General features: G+C 50.8%; 1 protein-coding gene across 3 annotated transcripts in view; it reads right to left on the reverse strand.

The window, feature by feature from the left end:
• Positions 1-6901: 6901 nt before the first annotated feature.
• CAPN9 (calpain 9) overlaps positions 6902-22716 on the reverse strand; it is a 39519-nt gene continuing 23704 nt past the window's right edge. For 2 of the 3 annotated variants that reach the window (XM_059170496.1, XM_059170498.1), the window contains 10 exons: positions 22378-22586; positions 20634-20670; positions 19539-19619; positions 17842-17899; positions 16227-16291; positions 15679-15747; positions 15345-15423; positions 13746-13862; positions 11053-11117; positions 6902-8262 (listed from right to left, as the gene is read on the reverse strand). In XM_059170496.1, coding sequence (XP_059026479.1) covers positions 8236-8262; positions 11053-11117; positions 13746-13862; positions 15345-15423; positions 15679-15747; positions 16227-16291; positions 17842-17899; positions 19539-19619; positions 20634-20670; positions 22378-22586 — 807 coding nt within the window. In that variant the 3' untranslated portion in view covers positions 6902-8235. The remainder of the gene's footprint in view (positions 8263-11052; positions 11118-13745; positions 13863-15344; positions 15424-15678; positions 15748-16226; positions 16292-17841; positions 17900-19538; positions 19620-20633; positions 20671-22377; positions 22587-22716) is intronic. The other variant, XM_059170497.1, reaches the window with a different exon arrangement.

Raw genomic sequence — 22716 nt, forward strand, 5'->3', positions numbered from 1 at the left:
GTATTTTAAGTTTTTTAAAAGATGTTATTTATTTATTTATTTGAGAACACGCGAGAGCGGCGGGGAGGGGCAGAAGGAGAGAGAGACTCTTTAGCAGACTCCCCGCTGAATGAGGAGCCTGATACTGGGCTAGATCCCTTGACCCTGAGATAGTGACCTGAGCTGAAATCAAGAGTTGGATGCTTAACTGACTGAGCTACTCAGGTGCCCCACAGTTTGAGTGTTTTGATAGACTTTATTTATTTAAAAAAAATACTTTATTTATTTGTTTGAGAGGAAGAGCACAAGCTGGGGGAGTAGGAGGCAGAAGGAGAGGGAGAAGCAGGCTTCCCACTGACAAGGGAGCCTGACGCAGAACTCAATCCCAGGACCCTGGGACCACGACCCCAGCCAAAAGCAGATGCCCAGCTGACAGAGCCACCCAGATGCCCTCATAGAGTTTATTTTTGGAGCAATTTTAGGTTTACAGAAACATAGAGCAGAAAGTACAGAGAGTTCCCATATATCCTGTCTGCCTCCTGACCTTCTCTACTATTAACATCTGACATTATTGTGGTACATTTGTTATAATCAGTGAATCAATATTGATACGTAATTATGAACTAAAGTCTGTAGTTTACATCAGGATTCTCTCTTGGTGTTGTATATAATTCTATAGGTACTTTCTGATGTTTGTGGAAAAAAGGCAAGAATTAATTCAGAGAAAACGACTCAGGCTTAGAAAAAATGTCTGAGTCCTGAGGTGATTGACTATTCATCTGAGTTACATGTTCTTTTTTTTTTTTTTTTTAAGATTTTTTCCCAATTTATTTATTTGAGAGAGAGAGCATGAGAAGAGAGAAGGTCAGAGGGAGAGGTGGGCTCCCCACAGAGCTGGGAGCCCAGTGCGGGACTCGATCCTGGGACTCTGCGATCATGACTTGAGCTGAAGGCAGACGCTTAACTGATTGAGCCACCCAGGCGCCCTCATCTGACTTATACATTCTTGAGAAAGATTTATTCTGTGCAGGGTAGGCCATAAAATTTGCATTACATCTGGTCTTTCTTATAATAGTTGTATTATAGGAAATTCAGGAAGAATTTCATCATCAGAATGAGCAATTGTGTGCATATATCCATATCTGATGGGGAATTAAAATTCAATTTTTGTATTTTTCACCAAAGACACCTTTAGACACGTTACCTCCAGACAGCCCACACTCGTGGCACAAGTTGCATCTTTACTCGGGGTGGGAAAGGTCCTTCTGTTACAGAACCACAGTGCTCAGTAACTGTCACCATGCCTGAGCCCAAGTACTTCAGGGGAGATGGGGGGGAGGAGTGGGAGGAGGGCTTGGCTCCTCCTTTCCTGTGGCAGCCCTGCCTCAGTGGCAGAGGACTTCCACGCTCTCTCCCCCACGTGGAGGCACGTTGGAGAGGGCTATGCTGCTCTTCCCTGCGTTCCGGCCTCTCCCTTCCCGGGAAGAGTGACCAACAGGATCGCGCAGGGACTGACATCCACAAGCCAGTGTCTGAAGCGTCACTGCACTGAGACGTCACTGCACGTCGCGGGCATCTCTGCCCTTTCAAGATGACCCACGTGCAAGGCGTGCCGGTGACGAGGCTCTCATCTTTCGGCAGCACACTCACTCTTTCAGACCTGGCTCTGTGATGCTGAGGCTGGTTCTCTGCAAAACCCATTTCGGCTTTGCCAGTGGCTCCCCGTTGGATCCTGCCCCTAGGGGACCTACAGGGAGCCCGCGAGGTGTGTGGAGGAAGAGGGGACTCCCCGCTTCCTGCCTGCTTCCTGTCCACTTGCTGTCCCTGTGAGTATCACCCAGTGATGCTTCTTGACCCCGGAAGCAGCAGGCCATCCCGTTTCCTTGCTGCTGAAGCCCGTCTGCAGTTTCTCGAACTCTCACTAAGCCAGCCTAACGGCACTCTCTTCAGATGCCACACGACCCTCAGGCCTCACCTGCTGCCCTCCAGATCGTAGCCACGCTCAGGGCGGGTTTGCCCACGGATGACCACAACTGGCTTTCGTTCCCTCTTCGGCGACGGCTCTTTGTGCATTGCTCCCATGGCTGTCATGTGACAGAAGAGGAGCGGGCAGGGCAGCCAGACCCACCTAGCCCCACACTCATCTTCACAGACCGCGGGACTGCCAGGCTACCTCCGTGACTCTGGGCCTTTTCAGCCTGCCGATAGGAAAGAGGCCCGGGAGAGATCAGACCACAGAAGGAAGGGAGACCCTTCTGTTTCTGGTTTTGGCAATGTGGTCTTCCTGGCAGCTATAAGAGCTGCTGCTCTGGATTCGGGGAGGCCCGGTGGAGGGAGCACCTGCTCGGCATTTCCGATCTTTGCGACCGGAAACTTGACGGTGTGGCTGCAGGGGAAGGCTCGTGGACTCCTGGGTATTTTGTGTGTGGGACAGACATGAATCTGGGGGAAGGGGCATTAGAGGGTAAATTGTGTAAGGCCTAATGACGGCCCCTCAAAGATGTTCATGCCCTAATCCCAAAAAACGGTGACTATGTTCTACTATCTGGCCAAAGGGATTTTGTAAATGTAGTTAAGGTTACAGACCTTTAAATGGGCACTTATTCTTGATTTTGTGGATAATGTGGAATATAAAGCTTAAGTTCAGTGCTATTGTGGTTCCACTACATAAAGCTTAAAAGCAAGGTTCAGAAGGTTCAAACTTAATTTTAAATAACTTAGCGGTGCTCCTAAACAAAGCTCAAGAATATTTACAGGAATATAAAACCACCCAGCAACCAAGGTAAAAGTCAGAACATTATGCTGGCAATCAAAAAAAAAAAAAACAAAAAACTGTCAATCATGCAAAGAAGCAGAAAAGCTCAACTCATAACAAGGGAAAGAAATCAGTCTCGACGCTGACGCCGAGCTGACACAGATCATAGAATCAGTAGATGTGATGCCACCCACAGCCACGTATATCTGCGATTTTGGCGAAAGAAAGTTCTATTTCTGTAGACACAGTGACCAATTACCAGCCAAAGAAACATCAGCTTTGCAAAAACAGCCTGACTTTTATATGTTTCCACCAACTGCAATAATAGAGATAAACATGATATTGGATCTCAATCCCACATTTCCTGACTTTTCCAGGGACTTTCAACCGACTGAATGCTGCTCAGATGTGGTGATTCTTTTTTTTAAACTTCTACTTCTTGAATACAGCTGGCGTGTTCTGTGAGCGGCACTGTGATTCTTTTGCTTACAAAAAGGGACCTGCATCTGTTTCCTCTCAAAGGTTCTTACCAGAGTGTTCCTTGCTTCAATGAACACCGCCCTGTGTGCTTGAAATTTGTCTTCTCCTGGAAGGCATAATGCCGTCTCCGGAACAGAACACCCTGCACGCTTTTTGAGCAGAGTGTAGCCAGTGTTGCATGCCAGGAAACAGACGCTCAGTGGGCGTCCTTCACGGAGCCACAGAAGCGAAGCCTATTGTGATGGAACAAAGGGATCAAAGGGGTTGAGGAACACATACTCTGGGTCCGATTTCCCTTCCTCCATGCTTGTGGTCTGCGCGCATTAGGGACAGAGAGCCCAAACCTTCATGTGGACCAGAAGCTGTTCTGTGCACGTGAGACACACCAGAGATGGGTATGACTCGACCCCCATCCCCACCAGTGAGTCGTCCCAGATCTACAGAGGACACCCACGGAGGCAGTGCTGTGATCCAGCCAGGCTTGGGGCATGCTTTCCGATGGGAGGACAGCCACCCCAGCTCCGGGCTGCATCCTGAGAACATGCTTGGTGACAAGCGGGGCCGTACGCATTTCTGGGCATTTTCCTGGAGACAAAGAGGAGGCCTGACTGTATCTTAAGTGGGAAGGGCCACACGGCACCCACCACAGTGCTGGCTGAGTGTCTGGTATTTGTAAACTGCAGAACGGAGGTGCTCATCGGAGTCCCCCTCCCCCCAGAGCCAGGTAGAGATGCATGTAGAGATGATTCTCCTCCTCACTGGGCTGTCCAGGAGCTCAGGAGGGGCCAGAAGGAAGACCTGGGGTTGGGGGTCAGTGGTGTAGACATGGTGACAGAATCCACAAGCACCCAAAATACGGATGTGTGCAGAGTGGGATGAAAACCCTGATGTCTCAAAGACACCGATATTCAAGTCCGAACAGAGGAGAGGAGCCTGGGAATGGGACTGGCAGCAAGGCAGGAGGAAGCCGGGGAGCAACGGTGCCCAGAGCAGAGGAGTAGGTTCAGAGAGCAGGCCATGGCCAGGAGCATCCCGTGTTTCAGAGACCTCCCACGGGAGGACGTCCCCATTTTCCCCAGGAGCTGGCCTCGTCCCACCCGTGGTGCCACACAGTGGTGGGGGTGGAAGTCTGTTCCCGCAGTGGGTTGAGAGGTGACCATGGGGAGACCATCTGGGTGGAGGACTGTCTTATTAGAAACTCGAAGTTCAACTATGAGGGAATAGAGAGGGAGCTGAGTCATGTGGACCGCTGACTTCTGGTGAGTCTAGGACATGGAGAAGCATGGGGAGATGCTGAAAGGAAGGAGGAGCACAGAGAATGTCCTAGAAGCCAGGTGCTGATGTGGCCTGGAGAGATTCCTCTGGACGGTCTCCTTCTTCTCAGAACCCTGAGACTTGTCAGGGAATTAGGTATCGATCTCTTCTACCTCCCACCGGTCTCCCCATCTGCCCCACTGGGCCAGGAGGGAGCCCCACTCTACTCGCCTTCAAAGACCCAGAATTAGGGAATCCTATAATTGCACAGTGCAAAGCAGCCCAGAGAAGTTAAGTGACATGGCTCAAGTCCCGTAGCTCACTGGAGGTAAATGACAGGCTAGAATCCAGGTCTCTGTGCTCTGAACCCAATGCCATTTGCATCATGTGATCCTGCGTTTGTTCCAGGCCGTTCGGCTGTCTGACTATGGAAAGAGAGAGACTTTTCCTCCTCGCAGTTTGACTGGGAATGCACAGATAAATCTCCTCAAGAACACCCCTGGGCTATGTCCTTCCACCCCTGGGCTATGTCCTTCCACCTGGAGGTGCTGTTCAGGGATCAAGGAAGAGCCTTTCTCCCGCTCCCCTCAGACCCCAGCCTCTTGCCCCCTTTCAGAAAGGCACGGTGGGGCTGGGAAAATGCCCCAGGTGAACCTCAGTAGAAAGCCCAGCCTCCAGTGATCCGCAGCTGTGCTGCCGACACAGCCCACACTGGTACTTGGCAGGTGGTCTTGGCACTCTGGAGAATGGTGCTTTATTGCCACGAACGATCCAGAGTGCTGAGCAGATCTGGCACCACTGACCCTAGGGCTCCCGCCAACAGGGGCCCCTGCTCTGGTGCTCTTCCAAGCCCTGGCACCGCAGGGCACAGCTTGATGTGCAGAGTGCAGGGCTGAGAAGAGCCTGGGGCATTTCAGAGAAAGGTGTCTGCGGCCCATGGCTCCCTCCTCGTAGAGCCTGAAGGCTTTGTCTAAGGATCCACGGGGAAAGATTTCCACTCCCTGGGTTGGGTGAAGCTCTTTACATGTGACCACAGGGCTGCAGTTGATGAGTTGATGTGAGGTAAGGGCAGCCCTGTGGGGACAGATACTGGGGAGGTGGGGCATCTCTGTTATTGGGGGGAAGAGGGCTGGAGGCGTGACCACCCCTCATGATGGTCCACTGGCCTATCTCATCCTTGCTGATTTTCTGTTTAGCTGCTCTATCAGTTACTGAAGTGGGGTACTGAGCTGTTAAACCATTTCTTTCAATTCTATGCATTTTTGCTCCATAAATTTTGAGTCTCTACTACTAGGTAGTATTACATTTTATAATTGTTATATCTTCCTAATGTATTTACCCTTTATCATCCTGTAATGATCCTTCTCGTCTTTAATGATATTTTTATCTGAAAGTTAACTTTTTTATTTAAAAGATTTTATTTATTTATTTGACAGAGAGAAAGAGAACACAAGTAGGCAGAGAGGCAGGCGGCGGGGGCGGGGGGAAGCAGGCTCCCCACTAAGCAGAGAGCCTGATGCGGGGCTTGATCCCAGGATCCAGGGATTATGACCTGAGCCAAAGGCAGAGGCTTAACCCACTGAGCCACCCAGGTGCCCCTGGAAGTTAACTTTTTTGATAGTAACATAACCACTCTGGCTCACTTATTGCTACATTGGCATGGTATACCATTTTCATCATTTTATTTTCTGCCTATTTTTGTCTTTCTGGGTGAAGTGTGTCTCATGTAGATAATAGCCACTGAGTCTTGCTTTTTAAATCCATTCTGATAATCACTGCCTTTTGGTTACAGTGTTTATCCATTTATATTTAACGTAATTATTGATGTGGTTGAATTTAGGTCTACCATTTTGTTTTCTGTGTCTCATTTTGAAAATGTGTTCCCCCCCCTTTACGACTTTTGTGCTAAACAACTCTAAGTATACCATTTCGATTCCTCTGTTGCTTTACTGCATTTTTGTCATTTTCTTAGAGGTTGTTTTATAGATTGCAATATGCATATTAACTTATACTGTCTACTTCAGATTAATACTTGCTTAATTTCAGTAAAATATAGTAATATTGTTTCAATGTATCTCAATTTCTTCCCTTTCCTTTGTGCTATTATTATTATATATCACTACATACATTACAAACCTAAGAATACAGTGTTATAATTATTGCTTTGTATAATCTTATGTCTTTTAACAAGATTAGAAGAAAAAAAACATTTATTGTCTTTTATATTCACCTACAGATACCATTTGTAGTGCTGTTCATTTCTTGCAACTTCAAATTATTATCTGGTGAGACCAACAGATCAGAAGACAATTGCTATTGAAAAGGTCACTTGTTATATTCCCCAATCCCAAAGGAGGGGGAAGGGCATGTCATGCAAGGCCACACAGAGAGGCAGCAGGGTTGATCAGGAAGCAGCGGGAGCAACGGGAAACATGTGGGCAAGAGTCTTTATTGAGGTTTTCGTGGGAAGGGATGGGTGAGGCAGGGTAAGCACTCTGAGGGCTGCCTAGTTTGAATAGTTTCAGCAGCTCTGGGCCAGGGAAGTGTCCCTAGTTGTCTGGAACCTGGCCCTGCAGTGATTAGGGCAGATGGGTAGTGGTGTGGAGTGTGAAAGTCCCCTGGAGGAGGTGACTGGGGTGTGGGCTCTGGATTGGTTAGCTTGTATGTGGAAGGCACACTGTCTCTGGGAATTGACTAGCTCTGGGAAGGGCAGTCCCTCTGGGGTCAGCCAGACCTCAAGATGTCAAGTATCAAGGACAGGAACTAGGAAACATTGTTATTACATGATGCTGCTATTGCTGGGTGAGTTCAGGGAAGCTCAGGGAAGTGGGAAGAGATCATGTTGCCCTAGCATCTTCAGCCAGGGGACAGGGATCTGATGAAGTTTCACTTCTAACCTGATCTTCATCCCAACAATTGTCTCCCCTCCTCTCTCCACACACCCCTCCATTCCGCCTCACCTGCCACAAGTATATAAATAAGAAAACAGGGCCTAGCATTTACCAAGGCAATATCACGTTATTTCCCATCATCCCAATTTGGGGGGGATTTCCTATTCAGTGCCAGGGAGCTAAAACAAGGCTTCTCCGCTCTGCTCTTCCCCATCCTGGTAGACATGAATGCAATCCTGAATCTGACCTGGATCTGAACTACGGAGAAGAAGGAACATTGCACCTGGCTTTTCTGACCCAAAGCTCTAGACACAAAGGATGTCTGGATTGGACAGAGACTGTCTTAGTTAACATTCCATTCTTGCAAGTAAGCATCCAGAATTCCCTGGGGATCCCCCCAATAAGGAAACACACCTAGGATGAAAAGGCATAATCATGACATCACACCTTTCTATTCTCATCTCAGTCCCCAACACATCTACAAAAACATTGTCCTTTGTCCTGTCTAGGATGTTGGAGTATAATGATCGACACTCCACTGAAGCCAGGGTTCTGTGCACTGACTTACACTCTGGATAATCAGTACTGGGAAGAGGTGGGAAGGAGTGGGGGGAGAAGTTGCTAACAACGCCTGAATCTGAGTGTAAGGCACAGGGGGTGGCATCAGCCCGTCTTAGGGCAGTGATTGTACAAAGAAGTAGCATAAAATCAGAGATCACAGTTGAGTCCATTTCATTCTTCCAAGATCAGGATGGTGGGGCAGGGGAGGAGAAGGTTGGATAATGGAAGGGGAGCTCTACACCAAGAAAGCTTCTGAAGTTCACGGTTGAAAAGTCAAGACCCAGCTGGACAGACTGCATTCTTGCCAGGGAAGCCTCAGATGTTCATTGTCAAGTTGATGAACTGGGAACAAGAAGACAGAGCGAGGAAGTGAGAGTTGGTTCCCCCTCCGTTCCCCTACCAGCCCGGTTTGTTTATGTCACAGTAGCTCCACCATATGATCGTCATGCCTGCGAATATGGACTCGTTCTTCCACACAAAATATTTTTAAAAAAAGAATTCCCAGCGCTTTCAGTTTTCCAGAGGTCCTGAGATCTTTCTGAGTTAGCTCAAGTCAAGAGCAGATGGTGAGAGAGAGAGAGGGAGCGAGAGAGAGAGAGAGAGAGAGAGAGAAATGTGCTTTCTCTCTGGCAAAGAAGAGAGCCTTCCTGAGGCTCCCAAAGCAGGGCGATAAGAAACACCTTTTCTCTTTGTCGAGGGGTCCCTTCATGGGGAGGGCAGAGGGGCTCCATCAGGAAGAGGCTGCGGGCTTAGCACCCAGGGCTCTTTACAAGTGAACTAGTGAAGTCACATGTGGTTCCTTCTCTATCCTGAGGACACCCTGCCCCCTGCTTTCTTATCACAACCTAGTCATGGGACAACACGATTCTGTGGGATGGTTTCTTTTCTCCTCTGTGCCCCCCTTCCTAGACACAGTGTACGCCAAGGCCGGGGTCAGGGAAGGCCGCTGGGTGCAGGAAGATCCATAAGCTCTTTAGGCAAATACAACCATAGGAGGGGCAAGGATCCGATTGCTAATGGATGGATGGGAGGGACTCTTGAACTTGGCCACAAGCTGCACTCCTTGGGAATTTAAAAAAATACCACTGTTTGGGTCCTACCACAGAGATTTGGACTTGATCGGTCTGGGTCACAGCCAGGCCACTGGGGTTTTGAAATCTCCCCAGGTGATCCTATCGTGCGGTCAGAGTTGAGGATGACAGGCTTGAAGGGAGAGAGAGGGAGAAGGCTCAAAGATTTTTCCTGTTGTCTTGGAGATGGACAACTATGGGCTGGGGCAGGAAAGCACACAGCACAGGACTTGGGTCTGTTGAGGGGAGGGTGGAGAGTAGAGAGAGCCTGTCCCAGCCCCCGGGCCTGTGGATGCTTGGTTTGGAAGTGACACCTTGACTCTGAGGCAATGGAAAGTTTCCTCCATGCTTCTGATCCTTTGAAGCCTTTGGCCAGAGGGTGTTGACTACCAAACCTGCCTGCTCTGCCCCTGCACTCTGGATAGGTGGTAACGGTCCTTTCTTCATGCTTAATCGTGGCCAAATGTTGACGTCATTGAGACATCTGGGTCTGGAGGTCCCTCTTATTTTCAGAAGGGGCCAGCTTGAGTATGCACACCTTTCTTTGGAACCCCCCAGGTGTTCTGTATGGTTGTCTGTCAGAGGAGTTAATTTATTGAGTGTGTAGTGTGCACTGAAGTGTAGAGAAAATACTAGAAAAGGAAAATGCCCAGTTTCTGTCCTTAAGGAAATTACAGTATGTCCAGGGATCTGAGATACACACATGAGAACATTGGAAACGATCCGACACAATAAATTATATGATATTTTTAGAAACCAAACTTTTGGTGTAAGAGTAAGGCCTCGATTTTTCTGCAAATGGGGAAACTGAGGCACAGAGCAGCTGAATTGAACAAAATCAAAGCTCAGAGGGGAAGTTCTATCCCATTTGATACACACACTGCTTTGTCTTGATAGTCAATAAAGCGGAACCCAAATCCAAAATTGCTACTGGGCTTGGAAATGAGCCAGTGTCTGCAGTGCGGATGTTGAAGAGTGCGGGTGGGAGGAGGGCTCAGAGATGTGACGGAGACTCGAGTTGCTACTGTGGGGTCCAAGGGAAGACAGAGCTGAACAGGAAGACACAGAGAGAGAAAGGGGGGAAATGGGCAACAGAAATCACAGTAACTGGTGAAGGGAGGTGGTCCATAGTCTCCTCCCTGCCTTTGGGCAGAAGAATATCTAAGCAGTGTTCTCCGACTTTAGTCTGTGTAGGAATCGCTGGGGATCCTCCTAAAACGAAATCTGGCTCAGCAGGTTTGGGGTGGGGCTTGGTATTCTGCATTTCTTGTTTGTGTGATTTTTTATTGTCTTTATTGACATATAACTGACAGAACACTGTGTAAATGTGTATAATGTGTTGACTTGATACATTTATATGTTGCAATGCGATTAGCTAACATTTCTTTCAGGTCACATGATTATCATTTCTGTTTTCGTGGCTAGAACAATTAAGATGTAGTCTCTTGGAAGCTCTGAAGTTTGTGGCAGTCTTGTGGACTGTAATCACTATGTGGCACGCTACATTTCTTAACAGCTCGCCTAGCTGATGCCCACGCCACTGGTCAGCGGACCACACTCTGGGCAGGCAGAGAAGATGGTCCAGCCCTAGGATGCCTCTTTCAAGCCTCTGAAACTCTGATCCGTGCTCTTCCCTCCATCATTTTTGTTGTCGATAGCCCTGTAACTGGTAAAAGTTGTGTCTTTCTCAGGGTTTTTGAGAATCACGAGACCTACAGGACAACATGAGCAAGGGGAGTGAGCAAATCGGAAGCTAGAAGGCAGGCAGGCTGAGGAACCCGGATGGCAGAAGGAAGAGAAGAAGAACGCAGGGTTTGCTTGCTCACTCTGTTCCAGGTGATTAATCGTTTTATGCCTCAGTTTCCACTTCTGCCAAATGGAGGTTCTGTTCATTCTTAGCTCACAGGACCATTGTAACAATTGCATTGTCTGCTAACTGACTAGTACCTAAAAATATTAGCAGTTTCATTGTTGTTACTACCCGCCAAGGTCAAGTGTGACCTTCACAGGCATTCAGGAAACTTATAGGGCGGGGCTCTGACTGGCCCCCGCTGGATCCTACCTCGTTTATGTTGAGACAAATGAACTCCTTGTCCTCGTTCGTTATACTGAGAGCCTGGAACACCCCTGATGGGAGAGACACGAGAAAAGCATCATTGTGGGGACAGTTCCTTCGACAGGTTTCCTTCTTTCCTAGTGACCTTGGGGCCCTGCTGGGCAGCCCGTGGAGGAGCTGCTCCATCTGGTGGTAAGCAGGGATCTTCTAGAATGGCAGGCCAGACTCAGGCCGGCTACACGGGGATTTCTGTCGCATGATGGGGGCTCTTGAATTCCTGGGAGGGCAGAGCTGGTGGCCTTAGTATTGAGCAACATGTGCTGTCTTCTCCAACATGTTAGTCAGCTGGCTCCTGGGCCCCAAACATCACGCTTGTGCTAACTTTTGGGGGAGCTACAGATGCCTTGTGATCCACGGGCCTTCCCCCCGGAGGAAAAGCACATGTATGTGAAGCTAAGCCCTTCAGTCTCTACGAGTCCCTAATGAGAAGGTGAGCACCGTAGGCTCCCGCACACATAGGAGGAGCAGGGGGAGGTCGGAGAGCTGGCCCAGCTGGACATCACAGCTAACGCCTGGAATAACCTGAAAGCTACTTTCCTCTCTGGGCCTCGGTCTCCCCATTTGGTCAAAGTGGCCAAGCCGGCCGAGTCTGGCTTCCCCTAAGAGTCTCCCAGGAGCTTGAAAAATAGAACAAAAAGGGGGAGGGAACTGTCATAAAACAAAAGAGACAGAACCCAACAGCCAGGGGAAGTGAGTAAATCCCGAGACAAGCAAGCAAACATGGAGAGATGACCTGGGAAGTTCAGCTCGCGTCAGTTCTTAGATGACACTGAGGGCTCCCTGAGAAGTGTGTTGGGGGGTACAGATGGCAGGAGGGCTGTGCTGAAGACAAGCCTGCCCATTAGAGGTATTTACAGAGGGAAGGACTGAATTTCTGAGCTCTGTTATCAAATAATTTGAAAAAAAAATTGTATGTTAGAAAAAAAAGTGTACGTATGAAAGATTAGCAGGATGATCATTGTTGAGACTGGTGTAAGGCTCTGGAACCATCTGGGGGAGGCAGGTTACAAGGAGCCATGCTGTGTTCCACCCCCTGGAGTCTAATGAATTGGCTTCCTGTGCAGCCCAGGTCATCGAAATTTTCTAGACCTGCCAGGAGTGCGGGGGTTGTAATGTGTGGCGAAGTTTGGAACATTAGTGTTGGGCCCATGGGGATTGACTGGTATTCCTTGTACTTAAGATTAAAAATTCTGAGAATAAAACGTTTGACTACTCCTGGGGTGAAGGCTTAGCCTCGGTATTTTAAAAAAGTTCTCCAGGCGGTGGATCTAACTAGAGGATCCCAGAGAAGGTGGGTGTGAAGCCCAAAGTGCATTCTCCCTAATAGTCCTCGATTTTGTGAGAACAAGCTGAGAACCCCCAGCTTGGAAGGACACTGGGCTGAGGGCATTTAGGAAGGACTGGGACAGCTGAGAGATGATAAGTTACCAAATTTCATTCTCTTTGGGTCCATTTTGTCCACCTTGTAATTCTAGTAAGTATCTGCCTTTCGGGGGGCCTTTCTAAAATGCACCTCTTAGCAGCTAGTGGTAGTGGTAGTGGTAGTGGTAACCACCTAGAGAAAGGCCATCCTGCTGGCTTGGTGTGCAAGGCCCTCCAGCACCGGCTTGTCTCCCTCGTGCCATCATGATCAGCCCACACATAAGCCTTATTTGTCCACTAAGTGCAGCTTTCCGGGGGGTTAGAGCTGGGTGGGGACAGGCTTCCGCAGGTAATCCTATGGGCTCTAAGTGTCACAGAAGCAGAGGGAGCTTTGGCACCCTAGACACGGGGAGCCCAGGCCCTGACTTGGGTTAGCAAGTGCCCTGAGGCCACCTAGCAAACATCCTTTAGAAAATGCCAAGCAGGATGGGTCCGTAATTCATGGGACCCAGTGCAAATGGGAAATGTGGGACCCCTTGCTAAAAAATGATGGAGATCACTTTTTAATGATCACTTTTAATCATTTAATAATTTTAATCATTTTACATCATTTTTAATCACTTAATGATCATTTGTTAATCATTTTCAGTGATGGTGACACTGAAGTGTGAAATCAAGCATGGGCATCCTCAGGGGTGCAGGGCCCTGGACACCGATGCATTTCTCTCCCTCGCCCCCAGTCATGCTGGCCACCCTGGTGCTGGGTTCTAGGCCCCTGGATTCAGCCTCAGCTTGGTGACACTGTGACCATAGACTGCAAAGTCTAAGGGCCTCCTACCCAAAATCTCTCTCTTTCTTCCTGAGGTAACACGTCTTGTTTGGGAAAAACCAGGTCAGGACATAGAGCTTACAAAACACAGAGGGAGGGTGGAGGGCGGGCGACAGAGAGGAAATGGGTTTGACCCCTAATGGGACCTTTGGGGGGCTGGAGCACCACCCCCCGCCCCATCCTCCCGCAAGGACACAGAGGGTGTACACGTGGAGAATGACTCTAAGGGCAAGTGATGTGGCCCTCCGCAGAGGCAGTAGACTAGAAGATTCTTAAGGACAGTCCTGCCAAGAAGACTCCCGCACCCCACCCCTCAGCTAACCACTGAGATCACAGGTCGTCGCCAGGATTTTTGCCTGGCTGGCTGGCTGTACCCACCACCCCAGGGACACTCCCCCCACCCCTCGCCCACCGGGTCCCAGGAGGCCCAGCCCCACCAGCCACTCACGGCTCGCGTTGTCCAGCCGGACCAGGCAGTTGAGGAAGTCGTCGAAGTCGAGCTGGAGGCCCTCGTCCGCATACCTCAGGACGATCAACTGCAGGAGGTGATGGTTCAGCTGGAAGCCTGTGGGGGAGGGGAGGAGACGTGTCCGCCTGGGCCCCGTCAGGGGCACCTTCGGGGTGCACCCCGCCAGCAGGTGGGCTCCTTGTCCTCAGCCTAGATGCAGCGTGACCTTGCGCATCTCTGCCAGGGGGATTGCCCGTGGGCTCCTGAGGTCATGCTCCTGGTTTTGACATTCACTTACCCGTTATATCTTGCCAACTTTTCACTTGGGGGAAACTTAACGCTGGATGGTGTGTGAGCCCCACTCCCATCACCCTTCCTGCCTCCATTTCTGGAGAGCATTTTTTTTTTAAAGATTTTATTTATTTATTTGACAGACAGAGATCACAAGTAGGCAGAGAGGCAGGCAGAGAGAGAGAGGAGGAAGCAGGCTCCCCATGGAGCAGAGAGCCCGATGTGGGGCTTGATCCCAGGACCCTGAGATCATGACCTGAGCTGAAGGCAGAGGCCTTAACCCACTGAGCCACCCAGACGCACCAGGAGGACACTTAAACCCAAAGGTGCTGAGGGCTCTAGGAATCACGTTTCTAGAAGGGATGCTGAAGCCCCCAGTGAGTGACGCCCTGGGGCAGGGGCTCCTTGTGTGAGCGACGCCAGGGCTGAGCCAGGGGCGGCTGTTTCACTTCTCTGGGATTCGTGTCCTTATTGGTTGAACAAGGGCTTGAGGGAGGTAAAGTCACTTTACATCCAACATTTAATGCTTCAGTATCTAACCCACATCCCAGGGACTCCCCGCGGACCTCCCCGCCGCCCCAGACTTTAGTCTACATGCTCGATTTCCAGAGAATGTTCAATATACTGCTTGGAAATCTACCCGGTCTTCCCTGCTCCTCAGTCCCGATCCCAGACAGAGGAGAAGGCCAGTCAGACATCGAGAGAGGTTTCTGGAGCTTCCTGTACTGTCGGTTGCTGGCCATGCCCCAGATGCTGACATTTGCTCCCCACGGGGCTGGAGGAGGGGAGAGAGGGGGCGTCCTCCTGCCCCCACATCAGTCCCGGAAAGACTCAGGCACACCTCTCCTCTCTGCCCTGTCCTTCTCCCCTAGAAACCTGTCCCTCAGTCTGGGGACCCGGCACGCCCTGCCTCATCCATGATCATTCCCAGCCATCACCATCTGAAAGTAGCAATTAGAGGTCTGGGGGCACCACGTGTGGCCTGCCACCAAAGGCTCACATGACCTCAGCTCGGCCAGAAAACTTGGCCAGAGGTCGGAGAGGAGGGTCACGCTAAGTTCACCTTCAGTAGATCCATTTTAAAGATTCCTGCCAATATTGCAAAGTGACTCAAAACACGGGCCTGGGCATGAGCGAGTGGGTCCTGAGCCTGACGCCTGGCTCTGGCACTCGAAGAACTGTGCCCTCAAGAAGCGCAACCTCGGGTTTAAGACCGGCCACCTCCTAGGGCACGAGAAGCAAGGGGCTGTCCATAGACAGTCCCCGGCCACGGGCAGCCCACACCTGACCTTCCAGGCTCTGCTTTACCTGCGGCTTTCAGGGCCATGCGCAGCTCGTAGGAGGACATGGTGCCTGACTTGTCAGCGTCGAACTGGAGGAAAAGGTTCTACGGGGAGGACAGAGGCATTGAGAACCAGAGGGAGGGCACCATGGCCTGCCCACGAGGAGAGACTCCTCGACCTCTTGCTTTCACTTTCATTCTAGGGGCAAGCGTGGATCCTTCTGGAAGCGCTGGAAGCAGAAGGGACCTGGAAATTCCATCACGCTTCCTTCCCTCCGGCCCTCTCCCTTGGCCACGGAAAACCCCTCCTGCTCCAGTCTGGCTCAATCCCCAGAGGTCGTGCCCGGCAGGGTCACCTACTGTCCACTTCTTCAGCTTGTCCCAGAACACTGTGAACTCCCCGAACTCTAGCTTCCCGTTGCCGCTGGTCTGTGCCGAGAGTGTTAAGGAAGAAAGGAAGGAAGACGATTAGGGTTTGGACCCAAGGTGAATCGTGGGACTTCAGCGATGGAGGGGCAACCCGGCTGGCCCGGGGGGCCCGTGACACAGAGTTAGGGCTCCTAGGGAGGTAGCTTAATTAGGAAATCATGCTTCTCTGAAGAGGGGAAATGGCAGGGGTGAGATGGGGAGGCGTGAGATGGGCATCGCACCACCAGGTTCGAGAAAGCGCAATGAAAACATTCCCTTATCATCCCCTTAGCGGGGACCCCAAAGTGGCAGCCAGACCCCCAAGTGCCTTCAAAAGCAGTCCCCCTACTGGACGGTCTGTGCCTCCTGATTCTGTTCCAGTTCTAGGTGCCGCCAGTCTTTGCGTATTCTCCGAGGAGACTATCCCACTGACTAAGGGTGCCGCATTCTAGAAGGGTCTGCACGATGGGAAAACACAGCCCACGGATTTGGAAGGATACATCCATTAGAGAGATGATGTTTTTACAGGACATCAGACTGAGCTTCTTGAACTGGAGGTCCTTTTCTGAAATCACACATGAAAGCAGAATTCACTGGACACGTGATAAGATTAACTTCCCCGGGCTGCTGGGAGTGCAAGAAAGGGGTCAGATCTGGAGCTGGGGAGGCGGACACGTACTCACTCTCCAGCTGCTGGTGACAGCAGAACCTGACACGGCCTTTGGGTGGGTGGGTGGGGGGGACAAAACTGCACAATATAAAAAACGGGAAGATCTTTCCATTCATTTATCCCAGTTTTAAAAATCCCAAGCAAAGAATTACAAATTAAGACCTTTATCGTTTGGTTGCGTGTAATGGCAAACATTTAGAAAGGACATAAATGACCAACGGAAGGGTCAGAGCAGAAAAGGTGACGTGTGTAGGATGGATTGTTACACGGTGCTTAAGAGCGGCGTTTTGGAAGCATGTAATGACGGGGGAAATGCTCAGAAAAAGTCCGTTTAAAAGGCAGGACTGAAGTTACTGAAGAAGTTTGAACACTCGCATGCCGTTCGTAAGAGCCACTTTGGAAAATGGTTGGCGGGTTCCTTAAAACAGAAAGTACAGAGTTACCCTGTAAGGCAGCAGCTGTCTGAGATATATGCCCAGGAGAAACATCCACACGAATGACTCGTTCACCGACGTTCACAGCAATATTCGTCACGAGAGCCAGAGAGTGGTAACAACCCTCACGGCCCTCTGTGAGGAATGGGGGAACGAAACCTGGTATATTCCTACAGGGAAATGCTATCCAGCCATAGAAAGGATGGAAGAAGTCTTTGCAAATACTACAATGAGGATAAATCTTTTTTTTTTTTTTAAAGACTTTATTTGTCAGAAAGAGAGACGGAGAGCACAAGCAGGCAGAGTGGCAGGCAAGGCAGAGAGAGACGCAGGCTCCCCGCTGAGCAAAGAGCCTGATGTGGGACTCGATCCTAGGACCCTGGGATCATGACCTGAGCCGCTGGAAGGCACTTAAGGACTGAGCCACCCAGGTGCCGCGCATGATCCTTTTTATATGCAAAGTCCAGAATAAGTGAGTCTATAGAGACAGGAAGTAGATCAGTGGTTTCGGGGGCTGGGGGAGGTGGGGGTCTGACTGTTGCGGCATGTAACCTGCAACCTGCACACCAAGAAACGTGGTGGGTGGATTTTTCAGCATGAGAATTCTATGTTAAAGCTGTTACATTAACAAATAAAACTGTATAATTGGATGACAATTCCTTGTGTGTAGATGTACACACACTGAGAGACACACACGACAACACACGATGCACACACACATAGGCGGAGACACACACGCACATCTTAACGGGGTTTATCTATGGGTGGTTCAGTCACTGGAGGCTTTCGTCTTTGTCTTTAGGCTTTTTTGCACGTTTACAGAATTTTCTGCCGTAACTGGCATCATTTCTGTAATCAGGAAATAAGCAATGAAAGTTATTTGGCAAGTCTTCCTAGAGTCAGCCCTGGAGAGCAGGGGGAGCTGGAGGAGAGGCAGCACGAGGTCACAGGTCATGCGTCCCCTCCAGAGGAGCCCTGGGGTCCCCAATGGGTGGGGGGATGAGCACTTACTCTTCTGAAGCACAGCATTTAAGACGTATTTGAGTTCCTCTGCGGTTACCTCCATGTCCTGTGGGAGGAGAGATGACTGCTTTGATGGCCCTTAGCGCCTTCTTTGTCACTTGCTTCCAGTCTTGAGCTTGATCTGGCTCAAGCCACAGTGTCACATGTCACTGGCCCTCAGGGACCCTGCTGCGAGCCCGTGTTCTGGTCCCTCAAGACTGCAACCTGCCTAACTTCTCAGGGACACCCGTGCCCCATGCAGAAAGGATGGAAAAGTTGGGCCAGGTGACACAGGCATCCCCCCCAACCTGGCAAAGCCCCCCATGTGGCACTTCTGTTGGAGGACCTTCGCGTCTGGGTCCCCAAGCCCCTGCACAGCAGAGCTCCTGCAGAGTATGAACAATGCCCACACTGGGGGCTCACCCCATGCTGGGGGCTCCCTCCAAGGACCATTTCAATCCAGAAGACTGGGAGGCTGTCCCGTGGGTTATTTTCAAAACCTCTAGGGTGAATTCAGAGCCACTGATTTGGGGCCATCTGCTAAGCCCACGAGAGCTCAGCACCCACGGCCCTTAGAAGCTTGTCAGAAATGTGGAGTTTCAGGTCCTGCCCCAGACCTCCAGGCGAGAGGATCTGCATTTTCCAGGATGCTGCAGCAAGTGTTACTGAGCTGCAGCGTGAACTTAAGGCTCCTTTGGTCCAGGATTTTGAGCTACTGGTGCAGAATAGTCACCTGTGAAATTATTTCATATGGGCCTGCCTGGAGCTCCTGAGGCCTGGGGAATGGGGTTTGGGGTGGTCGGCTCTGGAGGAGAAATGGCTGATGTGCGCCCCCCTCCTCTCCGCCACCACCCCTTCCCCAGCACCACTCCGCCTGCCCTGTGGCCGTCTGGCCTGCTGCGGCTTACACAGAACCACCCAGGTCCCCATTTCTCTCCACCCAGACAACCGTCCCCAAGTCTCCCTGCCCTCCTGCTTCTTACACGGCCTGAAATCCTGCTGCTCCCCACCCGCAAACACAACTCTTTTATGATTCAGGGGCCCTGGCAAGAGAAGGAAGCGAATGTAGTCGTTATAGTCCCTCCAGGAAATGGTCAAACAAGCTCATTTTATTAATGGCTATGAGGGAGCACAGGTGGGACAGTTTCTAGGAGAATGGAGCCTTAGGCGAGAGACACCCAGGGCCCCCAAGAGAGGCCGGGACCCCCCAAAACAAGCTGACAACTGAGGGGACAAGAATGGGGTAGGGGCCAGAGAGCCAGAGGCGAGGGATGGATCCCGCCTTCCCCAGGGGCTGGTCCTGGCCCGAACCGCCAAACCTGGCCGGGCTGCTGATGGTACCCGACAAAGGTCACATTTGTAATTTCGTGGTGACCTCCCTGAGCAACCCCAACTTCCACCCGAGCAGAGAGAACATTCGAAAGGCAGTGGTTTATGGGCTGAGTGCAATGAAGCTCCTCTTCAAGGCTCCCCCTAGCCTTCCACAGAAAGCCCCAGGCCAGGCTGAGCTCCTTTGGGGGGCCATTGTCCCACCGAAGGTGGCAGCCCAGTCTGATGGAGGAGGTGGTCTTTGGGCCCTCCCAGATGATCAGGCCTGGCCTCCCGTTGGCTCCAGCTCCACCAGGCCTCTGGTAACTGCTGTGGAGGAAACCAGGCCCCTCAGCTCCACAGGGGTCAAGGCCAAGTGTAGCCCGCAGCGGCCCTACCTCACCAGCAACTTGTTCAAACAGGGCCCGGAACTGCAGTTCCTCCTCTGTCTCCTGGCCAGCTGGAGTCGGCTTCGGAGGCTAGAAAGCAACCAGAGGAACTTGCATTGGAGCCACAGAAAGCACTTGTGGCGTTTGCTATCCCAAAGAAATCGCAAGAAAAAGGCGTGCCCTGGAGGCCTTGTGGTCCCTTGGGAGAGCCTGGGACCTCACTGCTGTGGGGAGGAAACAGAAGGGGCCGCTGCCTGGAGCATTAGGAACGGCCGTCGGATCCCTGGGGAAGGCTCTTTAGAGGGAGAATGTGGAAGGACTGATCAAGGGGACTTTTGCAGACAAGAGTGCTAGGGAGGCTGGGGTCCTGACCGAGCTGGGGTCCCAGCAGGGGTGGTCGTGGCTCCCTGTGCCCTCTCTCACAGACCCCTCACCACTCTCGACTGTAATTACTTGCTGAACCATCTGTCTTGACAGGTGGTGAAATCTTCAAGGACAGGAGTCTCTCACTAGCAGGCAGCCCTGAGCCCAGTGCATAGAAAGAGCTCAGCAAATGCATTGGGTGTTTTAGTTTTGTCTTGGGCCGATCAATACTGACTTGGGAAGCATCAGACTGTCCCAGTTATAGCTCAGCACGTCTTCAAAGTCTTACAGCCCCTGAACAAGTATAAAACCCTCCCCTACAGCCCCGCACAACACACATATGGTAGGGAGGAAGTCACGTGTTCCTCCAAGGCCTCTGCAAGAGAATCTCCTAGCCATGGGTTATTTTTCTTAGACTGAAGGCATTTTAAAGACATCTCATGCCCTGCGGAAGCGACAGCCACTTCTCAGGGTACAGAGTGAGTTGGTAGTCCAGAGAAACATCGCTCCAAACGGAGCTTTCTTCAGAGCACGTACCTCCTTCCCATGCCCGGTCGTGGTAGGACACGAGAGACTTAGAAGGTACAAGGCTTGTCCTCCATGAGACTGGAATCAAGGTACTCACTCGATCGCAGATAAACCATTCCCTGAACTTCAAAGCCCTGAATGACACTGTGATCGAAGGGAACTTTCGGGACTGTCACTGACTCCCACCCTCCAGAGTACCGTGCGAAGTCTTACCTCCGGAAGGTCAATGGCCACATCCCCATCCATGTCCCTGGGGGGCAGAAAACACATTGTAGATTAACTTCCTCTCTCATTCTTGCCGCCCACAAGAGCTGCCAGTCTGCACGCCTCTCGTGCGGGCGCTTTTGTGTGAACAGATCCTGGGAAATTCATCCTCAGCTTGTACCAGTATCTGGAAGGAGACTGGAGAAAACTCTCCAGCAGAATTTTCAAAAATTAAAGGAAGATCTTTAATTGCTTCTATTTAGTGGAGAAGAAGGAACCACACCTTTTGTAATCAGCTTGGGAACTCTAACCAGACTGGACAACTGGGCTTATTCTCAAGGCCTGCCACCAACCCAATCCTATCCCACCGAACAAAAGATAGAGCTGGAGGCTACGAACTCACAGCGGGCTCCATCTCAGTATCTTAGGGCAGTCCCTAGCTGGGGCTTCATCTGGCTCAAAGGCGTCATTAGCCAACGTAGCCCTGCTCCGTCATCTCTAGAACGTCTCTATTGGGAAAAGGAGGGGATGCTTGTATCTTGAACCATTTTCTCCCTCTGCCACAGAGCAACCGATGGCAAAAGGAATAATGGGAAACTTTTCATAGACGTGTCCAACACAAAATAATTTTGCTAAGACACTGCAAAGGGGGAGGTGGCGGAAAGTCGGGTATACTAAGCAGAAGGCCAACTTGTTCAGTATAAGCCCTTGACAATTAGCTTTTTTGATGGTAAAGTAAGCATCTGGCATTAAATTTTTGATGGTTCAGGCATCCGTTTCAAAGATATCCATCTCCAATAAACACATTGCCAGCTTCACAGCTAGACATAAAGCCCAGGCACCTCACCCACGAAGTTCTCTCTTTTTTTAGAAAGCTCTGGTAGACCATTTGGCCCGCTCCTTGCTTTTCCTTCAAGCACTTTAATTCCTGCTTTTATGTTTGAAGTTTACCAAGAGTGAACCTGTTTTGAAACTCTAGGCCCCTACCCCTGACCCCAATAAAGGCACAACCCCAGGCCTGTGCACTCTCTCTCTCTACTCAGGATATCACGGGGGGGTGGGGGGCAGGTTTGCCATGTGCTCTCCAGGACCTGTATATAATAAATCTTGTATTTTCAGAGTTCTTTGGGTTGTTAAGTTGTGTCTTGCAATCATAAAAAGACCCACAAGGGTCAATCTGGCCTCAGCATTGGCTCCAGTTCGGGAAACGTCTCTGGGGGCCCACCCCGGGCAGTACCTGCTCACCTGCCCAGGTGAGTGCCGTCAGGCGTTCCTAGCTGATGGCATTGCTGTCCATGGGCTGAGACCAACCCCAGACAATTTGGCAACATTTATTTAAACTGAAGCTGAAAGAATGCGTCTTTCTGGAAACCGGTAACAGTCACCCCCTTCACTGTATTCAAAAATGAGTCTAACACTTCTCAATGTGGGTCCCACTCCAGGTTCTTGAGAATAGGGTCTGGAAAGTGGAGGCCTCACCCAAGCGTCACTCTGTGATACTCATCGCCGGGAGAGCGTGGTTCTGGGGGGGCTTGGGGAGAGCAACCTCTCAGAGGCTTGCTCGAGGGATGGAAGGAGCAGAACTAAAATGGAAATTATCCTGCTTTTGCAAATGGGTCGGGAGACCCTCCAGCCTGCTTTCTCAGGTGGATTGTAGGGAAGGGAAGAAAGGGGTCATTGCTCCAACGGTCGTCTGTGACTTCCCCGGAACTGAGCCACTAGCCGAAGAGGAATTCTCAAGCTTGTTACTCACTGGGTGACGGCTTTCTTCTCCGAAAAGATCCTCAGGCAGAAATCGGCTTCCTGATGGGGCTCAAAAGTGCTGGGAATCAGGATGTACTCCCCGGGGGGCAGCTTGAAGCGGTCAGAGACTTCTCTCAGGTTGATGAACGTTTTGCTTCTGGCCTGGGAAGCGTGGTACCTGAAGAAGTCCTTGTTCAGGTGCTCGTCTCTCCCGGGGCTCTGCAACCGGCACGAAGAGTGTTGGGAGGGGTTGGTTCTATGGGGAGGACCGCTGGTCTTGGCTACTTGGACACAGTTGGGGAACTGGCCATTGAGTCGGGCATGTGGACAAGGAGATGCTGAGGATCCA

Source organism: Mustela lutreola, chromosome 4, assembly GCF_030435805.1.
Source record: "Mustela lutreola isolate mMusLut2 chromosome 4, mMusLut2.pri, whole genome shotgun sequence".
Classification (NCBI taxonomy): Eukaryota; Metazoa; Chordata; class Mammalia; order Carnivora; family Mustelidae; genus Mustela; species Mustela lutreola.